The sequence below is a fragment of the Bison bison genome, unplaced genomic scaffold, assembly GCF_000754665.1.
Source record: "Bison bison bison isolate TAMUID 2011002044 unplaced genomic scaffold, Bison_UMD1.0 scf7180017864080, whole genome shotgun sequence".
Taxonomy (NCBI): Eukaryota; Metazoa; Chordata; class Mammalia; order Artiodactyla; family Bovidae; genus Bison; species Bison bison.
Genome location: NW_011494652.1, coordinates 4,413,703 through 4,421,355, shown reverse-complemented (window position 1 = coordinate 4,421,355; position 7,653 = coordinate 4,413,703). Strand labels below are relative to the sequence as shown.

The window sequence follows — 7,653 nt, the reverse complement described above, 5'->3', positions numbered from 1 at the left end:
CCCCCCACAGTGCCCCTGGTGTCCAAGATGTGCCCGAGTGACGTGTACCGTGTGTGGAAGCGGGGTGAGAGCCTGCGGGTGGACACCAGCCTCCTGGGCTTCGAGCACATGACTTGGCAGCGTGGCCGGAGGAGCTTCATCTTCAAGGGCCAGGGTGAGCTTGGGGGGCGGGGGCGGGGGGTCCCCGCCAGTCTGCGGCAGACCAGGGTCCCAGGCCTTCCTGTGAGGACAGGGCCATCCTTTGTCTGATGGAGGTGGGGTGGGGGGACCCGGAGCCTGAGGCCACAGCCGGCAGCAGCGGGCGACTGAGGGGTCCCGGGGGGGGCCCCGTGGCCGCCGTCTGGACCTCACGCTGATCGGTCACCTTCACACCCTCGTGCTGGTGCGCAGAGGCCGGAGCCTTGGTGATGGAGGTTGACCACGACCGGCAGGTGGTGCACACAGAGACGCTGGGGCTCGCGCTGCACGAGCCCGAAGCGCTGCTGGCCGCCATGCGGCCTAGCGAGGAGCACGTGGCCAGTCGCCTCACCTCTCCCATCGTCTCCACGCACCTGGACACTCGCAATGTGGCCTTCGAGAGGTCAGTTGGGGCCTGGCCACGCTGCGGGTAGGGATCTGGTTCAGGCCTCTGGGAGGCTGCGCCACCGGCAGAGGCCTCTTGGATGGGGCATGGGGGGGTCACTGCAGGCCCAGTGACTCCTGGACCACCTGCCAGTCTGGGACCTGTGACACCTTCAGGCCCCTGCACGCCTGTCTGTACTGGCAGCTGTCTCCCAGGGAGGAGGCTAGGTCAGGGTGTCCCCAGTTTCCTGACTTCTGACCTCACATGCTTTCCCGTGAGACAAGGATTGAGGCTGTGGTCCAGGGCAGCTGTCTGTACCAGAGCTGGCTTCTCAGGGGTGCAGGTGTGTCTAGGCCAGGGTCCTTTGTGAGTGGCGAGGAACCTGTCACAACAACACATACCCCAGTTCCAAAGCAGACTTCAGAAACACTTGAAGAAAAAAAAGAAAAAAACAGCTTTCTTGTGATAATAATTTTATATACCATACGGTTTACCTGTTTTAAGTGTACAATTCATTGGTCTTTGGTATATTCACAGGTATGTAACCAGCACCACCATCCAACTTTAGAACATTTTTGTCACCTCAAAAAAGAAACCATGACCCCTTTCATCGACTCCCATCCCCTCATCCCCGCCACCAGCTAATCTACTTTCTGTCTCCATGAATTTCCCTGTTCTGGATCTTCATATGAATAGAATAATACAATATGTGCAGTCTTTTGTCACTGGCCTCTTTGGCTTAGCATAATGGTTTCAAGATTCATCCAAGCTGTAGCATATAATGACTTCATTCCTTTTCACGGCCAGATCCATTGTATGAATACCCCACATTTTGTTTATTCATTTGTCCATTTACGGTCCTAAGGATTATTTCCACCTTTTGACTGTTGACTATTAGACTATGAATAGCGCTGCCCTGAACGTGAGTGTACAAGTTTTTGTGTGGACGTCTGTTTTCATTTCTCGGGTATTTACCTAGGAGTGGAATTGCTAGGTCATGTGCTAAGTAAACACAGATGTCTAATTGAAGAGCTGCCGGACTTCACTGAAGGGGCTGTGGCACTTTACATTCCCATCAGCAGGATATGAGGCTTTCAGTTTCTCCACATCCTCACCATCACTTACCACTCATTTATTTCTTTGTTTGGGGGTTATCACCATCCTGGCAGGTATGAAGGGGTACTCGTTGTGGTTCTGATGTACATTTCCTTAATGACTAATGATACTGAGCAACTTTCATGTGCTCGGCCATTTGTGTATCTTCTTTGGAGAAGTGTCTATTCAGATCCTTTGCCCATCTTACAAATTAGGTTATCTTTTTAATATTGAGTTACAAGAGTTCTTCAGGTATTCTGGATATAAATCCCTTATCAGGTACATGATTTGCAAACATTTTCTCCTGTTCTGTGGGTTGTCTTTTCATTTTCTTGATGGTGTCCTTTGAAGCACATAAGTTTTTGATTTTCCCGAAGTCCAGTTAATCTATTTTCCCTTTTGTTGCTTGTGCTTTTAGTTTTATATCTAACAATACTTTGTGGTCAAATCCGAAGTCATGAAGATGTTCCCTTATGTTTTGTTCTGAAAGTTTTCTGGTTTTAGCTCTCGCACTTAGCTCTTTGATATGTTTTGAATTAATATTTGTATATGGTGAGAGGTGAGGGTTCAGCATCATTCTTTTGTATGTGACTATCCACTTCTCCCAGCACTATTTGTTCAAAAGACTATTAATTCCCATTAAATGGTCTTGGCACCCTTGTGGAAACATCAGTTGACCAGAGACAAATGGGTTTGTTTCTTTATTTGCAATTCTATTCCACTGATCTGTATGACTCTCTTGATGCCAGTACCACACTATCTTATTAATCACACATTGCTTTGTAATAAGTTTTTGAAATCAGAACATATGAGTCTTCCGACTTTGTTCTTCTTTCTCAGGATTATTTTAAGTATTCTGGGTGGGTCCCTTGCAATTTCATATGGATTCCAGATTCAGTTTGTTTCTACAAAGAAGTCAGGTGGGATAGTGTTTGTGTTGAATCTGTAAAGCAGTTTGAAGAATAGTGCCATTTTAATAATGTTAAGACTTCTGCCGTGAACATAGGTTATTTTCCCATTTTAGACCTTTAATTTTTTTTCAGTGATGTTTTGTAGTTTTCAGAGTGTTTTGCACTTAGAGTAAATAAATTTATTCTAATGTATTCTTTTTGATGCTACTATAGATTATTTTCTTAATTGCATTTTCAATTGGTCATTGCAAATCTATAAAAACATAATGGAGTTTTGTATACTGATCTTATATCCTGCAACCTTGTCAGACTCATTTTTTTAGTTCTAAAGGGTTTTTAGTGGATTCCTCATGATTTTTTGTATGTAAGATCATGTCATCTGTTAATAGTTTTACTACTTCCTTTCCAAACCAAATCCCTTTTATTTCTTTTTCTTGTCTAATTGCTTTGTCTGAACTACCAGTAGAATGTTGAATGGGAGTGGCAAGAGCAGACATCTTTATCTTGTTTCTGAGCTTAGGGGGAAAGGGCAGTCTTTCATCATTTAGTGTGAGGTTAGTTGTAGGCTTCCCTTTATCAGATGGAGGAAGTTCCCTTTTGTTGCTAGTTTGTTGAGTGTTTTTATCATGAAAGGGTTTGCTATGCTATGCTATGCTAAGTCACTTCAGTCGTTTCTGAGTCTGTGCGACCCCATAGACGGCAGCCCACCAGGCTCCCCCGTCCCTGGGATTCTCCAGGCAAGAACACTGGAGTGGGCTGCCATTTCCTTCTCCAATGCATGAAAGTGAAAAGTGAAAGTGAAGTCGCTCAGTCGTGTCCGACTCTTAGCGACCCCATGGATTGCAGCCTAACAGGCTCCTCCGTCCATGGGATTTTCCAAGCAAGAGGTACTGGAGTGGGGTGCCATTGCCTTCTCCGATGAAAGGGTTTGAGTTTTGTCAAATGCTTTTTCTGTGTCTATCGATATGACCGTATGACTTTTATTTTCATTCTATTGATATGTGTTGTTGTTCAGTCACTCAGTCGTGTCCCATTCTTTGTGGCTCCATGTATTGGAACACACCAGGCTTTCCTGTCCTTCACTATCTCCAGAGTTTGCTCAAACTCATGTCCATTGAGTCGATGATGCCATCCAACCATCTCATCCTCTGTCGCCCCCTTCTCCTCCTGCCCTCAATCTGATGTTGAACCAATCCTGTATCTCTGGGATAAATTTAGCTTTGTCATGGTGTATAATTCTTTTCATATATTGCTAGATTTGGTTGGCTAGTATTTTGTGTCCATATTCATAAGAGACAATGTTTTATAGTTTTTTTGCACCATCTTTGTCTGGCTTTAGTATCTGGGTAATGCCTCAGAATGAGTTAGGCAGTGTCACCTCCTAGTCTATTTTTTGTAAGAGTTTGTGAATAATTGGTGTTAATTCTTCTTTAAAAGTGTAGTGGGATTCTTTGGTGAAACTGTCTGGGCTGGGCTTTACTCTGGGTAGTTTTTTGTTTATTTTTATTTTTACTACTTCAGTCCCTTTTCTCATTACCAATCTATTAGACTGTCTATTTCTTGAGTTCATATTGGTAGTTTAGGTCTCTCTGAAAGTGAAAGTGAAGTCACTCAGTCGTGTCTGACCCTTTGGGACCCCTTGGGCTGTAGACTGCCAGGCTTCTCCGTCCATGGGATTTTTCCAGGCAAGAATACTGGAGAGGTTTGCCATTTCCTTCTCCAGGGGATCTTCCTGACCCAGGAATCAAATCTAGGTTTCCTACGCTGCAGGCAGACTCTTTACCATCTGAGCCACCAGGAAAGCTCTAGGTGTCTTTAGGATTTGTTCATTTTATCTAAATTATCTAATTTGTTGGGGTACAATTTTTAACATATTGTTTTATTTATAACCCTTTTTATTTCTGTAATGTCAGTGGTAATGCCGTCTCTTTCATTTCTGATTCTGGTAATTTGAGTCTTCTCTCTTTTCCTGTCAATTCCATTGATCTTTTCAGAGAACCAGCTTTTGGTTGAATCAGTTTTCTCTATTGTTTCCTATCCTTCATTAATTTTCACTCTGATATTTATTATTTCCTTCCTTCTGCTTGCTGTGGATTTTAGTTTGCTATTTCCCCAGTGTCTTACTATGGAAGATTGGGTTACAGCTATACATCTCCCTGTGAGCATTGCTTTAGTTGTGTCCCACAAGTTTTGATACATTGTATATTCATTTCCATTCATCTCAAAGCATTTTCTGATTTTACTTTTGATTTATCGTTTGATCCATTGGTTATTTAGGAGTGAGTTACTTTCCACATACTCATGAGTTCCCAATTTTTTTTTCTGTTTTTAATTCTAATTTCATTCAGTCGTGACTGGAAAACATCAGTCTGCCGGTTCAGTCGCTCAGTTGTGTCTGACTCTTTGTGTCCCCATGGACTGCAGCACGCCAGGCTTCCCTGTCCATCACCAGCTCCTGGAGTCGGAGAACATACTTTGTATAATTGCTTTCCTTTCAGCTTTGTTGAGGTTTCTTTTACGACCGAGCACGTAGTCTGTCCTGAAGGATGTGTATTCTATTGCTGTGGGGTGAAGTGTTCCAAGGACATCTATCAAGTCTAGTTTATAGCGCTTTCAAGTCTTCTGCTTCCTTGATCTATCTACTCGTTCTTTCCCTTCTTGAAGGTGGGGTTATAAAGTCCTCAACTATTATTGAGTCAGACATATTTTTATTTTTAAATTTTTATTGTGGAAAATTTAAAGCACATAGAGTAGTATAATGTACTCATCACTCAAACTTTAACATGTATCAACATTATGCTTTTTTTTTTTTTTTTTGGCTGTGCTGTGTGGCATGCGAGATCTTAGTTCCTTGACCAGGGATTGAACCCATGCCCCCTGCAGTGGAAGCACTGGCCCTAACCACCGGACCACCAGGGAATTCCCAACATTTTGCCAATCTTGTTGAATCTACTCTTGCACACTTTTTTCCTTTTTTTCTTTTCCTTTATTTTAAAGAACATCCCAGATGCTTTATCAACAGTACATGCATCTGTACGTGACTGTAACGGATAAGGAAGTTTTTAAATTGAGCCCCAACACTGTTAGCAAAAGTGAACAATTCCCACAGTACTTCCTCGCTCTCAGTCCTCTGTTCATTTGTCCGAGCTGTTCAGGCAGCCTCTTCAGGGTTCCTGTGTGTTTCACGGCGGGAAGTCTAACTGGAGGGGGTCTTTGGAAGGGACGACTTTGGCCAGAGTTTGGGGGGTGTGAGTCCTCATGAGCTCCTGTTTGGTCTGTTTCAGGAACAAATGTGGTATCTGGGGCTGGCGGTCTGAGAAGATGGAAACCGTTAGCGGCTACGAGGCCAAGGCAGGAGAGCCTAGTGGTGGGGGCTGGGGTAGGAGACAAGGCCCAGGAACTCTGCCCCTTCTCCGCATCCACCCTGTGTGGAGGGAGAGACTGAGCAGTCCACGGGCTCTGGAAGCCCCGTGTGTCCCCTGCTGAGCCCACAGGGATCACCCACAGCACAGACCCCTGCCTGGATCGCCAAGATGAAGTGAGGAGCGTTTCCCCTCATTAGTGACTCCCTGGGGTTCAAACCCCACCGCCTCCACTGCGGGGAGCGAGATCTCACCTGTCCCTGGAGACAGGAGGCCTTGGGTCCTGTGCTAGTGAGGCTAAATGTGGGGAACAGGCTCCGAGCCCCCAGCTCCCCGTGTCCCCCCTGCTCCCCAGGTGTACAGTGCCACCAACGTGGAGCTGGTGACACGCACACGCACGGAGCACCTCTCTGATCAGGACAAGGCGAGGATCAAAGGTAAACCGAGGTGCGCCTGCCTGCTGCCCAGTCACACCGTATGAGGGGGATCACCCTTGTGTGGGGTCAGGGCCAGAGAGTCTGGGCCAAGCTGGGAGGTGTCCCCATTCCCATCTACTCTGCCTCCCACTACCCAGGAGGCTCCCAGGGTGGAAGGTGGGTGTGGGCAGTCTGGGGGCAGTGGCCCCAGGTCCCCTGATGGGCTCCACCCCTTCTCCTTAGGGGGGAAGACTCCATTCCAGTCCTTCCTTGGCATGGCCCAGCAGCACTCCTCCCACAATGGGGTGAGCCAGGGCTGGGGGGCAGGTGCTGGGGGCTGGCTGGCAGGGGCCACTGGGCAGGGCCAGGCCAGCACCTCCAGAGTGCTAAGCCTAGTCCTGGGGCCCACGCAGGCTCCTGTGCAGCAGGCAGCCAGCCCCACAAACCCTACAGCCATTTCCCCCGATGAATACTTTGACCCCAACTTCAGCCTGGAGTCGAGGAACATCGGCCGCCCCATTGAGATGTCCAGCAAAGTACAGAGGTGAGGTCTGGGGGCTGGTTGCAGGCTTCCCTGTGTGCCCCCAAGCCCTTGTAGACTCCCCTCACCCACGGGGCTCCCTGGAGTGGGGGGACCATTCACCTAGCCAGCTGCCTTCTAGACTATTCCCTGGGGGTAGGGGCCTGGCTTTGGCTACCATGGTCCTCAGCACCCAGCTTGGGGCTTTGCTTAGAGGCCGGGTCGCTCTTTCTGGTGAATGAATGGATGGCTTTCTATTCAATTGAATGAGCACCTGCTGGGGGCCAGTTTATGGCAAAGGGGAAAGGCCCAAGGCTCTCACACCTCCTGGCTTTGGGGCCAGAGGAATCATCTTCCCCTCCGAGAGTTTAGAGCCCCCTTGGTAAAATGAGAACAGTCACATTTGACCATCCGCTCACAAGGTGTTGGGAGGCCCTGATGAGGTGTGAGTTCTAGAACTTCCCATGGGCCCTGCACTCTACCTGGAGCTTCACATGGGCTCCCTCAGCCAGGGGCTGGGATGTGACCCTAGTGGTACAGTCCTAAACTGTGTGTGTGGTGGGGAGGGGGGATGCTGGACCCAAGAGGAAGCCATGTGCTGAAGCCACGTGCGAGGTGCTGGCTGTGGGCTGAGGAGGAGGAGGGGCCAGGCTGAACCTGGGGCCTGGGGACAGCCTGGGCTGTAGGGCCAGAAGGACATAAGCTCCCAGGGTAAGGAGGCAGGGGCCGCTGAGCAGAGAGGGCCCCCCAGGCCGGGCACAGAGCATGCATAGAGGTAGAGTAGGTG

At 48.0% G+C, this 7,653-nt stretch overlaps 1 protein-coding gene across 1 annotated transcript in view; it reads left to right on the top strand.

Annotated features, from left to right (window-relative positions):
- Nucleotides 1-7,653, top strand: part of ANKRD13D (ankyrin repeat domain 13 family, member D) — a 12,338-nt gene that overhangs the window by 2,212 nt on the left and 2,473 nt on the right. The window contains exons 5-10 of the mRNA XM_010837715.1: nt 11-154; nt 391-580; nt 5,853-5,919; nt 6,286-6,367; nt 6,590-6,651; nt 6,760-6,890. Of these exons, the coding sequence (XP_010836017.1) occupies nt 11-154; nt 391-580; nt 5,853-5,919; nt 6,286-6,367; nt 6,590-6,651; nt 6,760-6,890 (676 nt within the window). The remainder of the gene's footprint in view (nt 1-10; nt 155-390; nt 581-5,852; nt 5,920-6,285; nt 6,368-6,589; nt 6,652-6,759; nt 6,891-7,653) is intronic.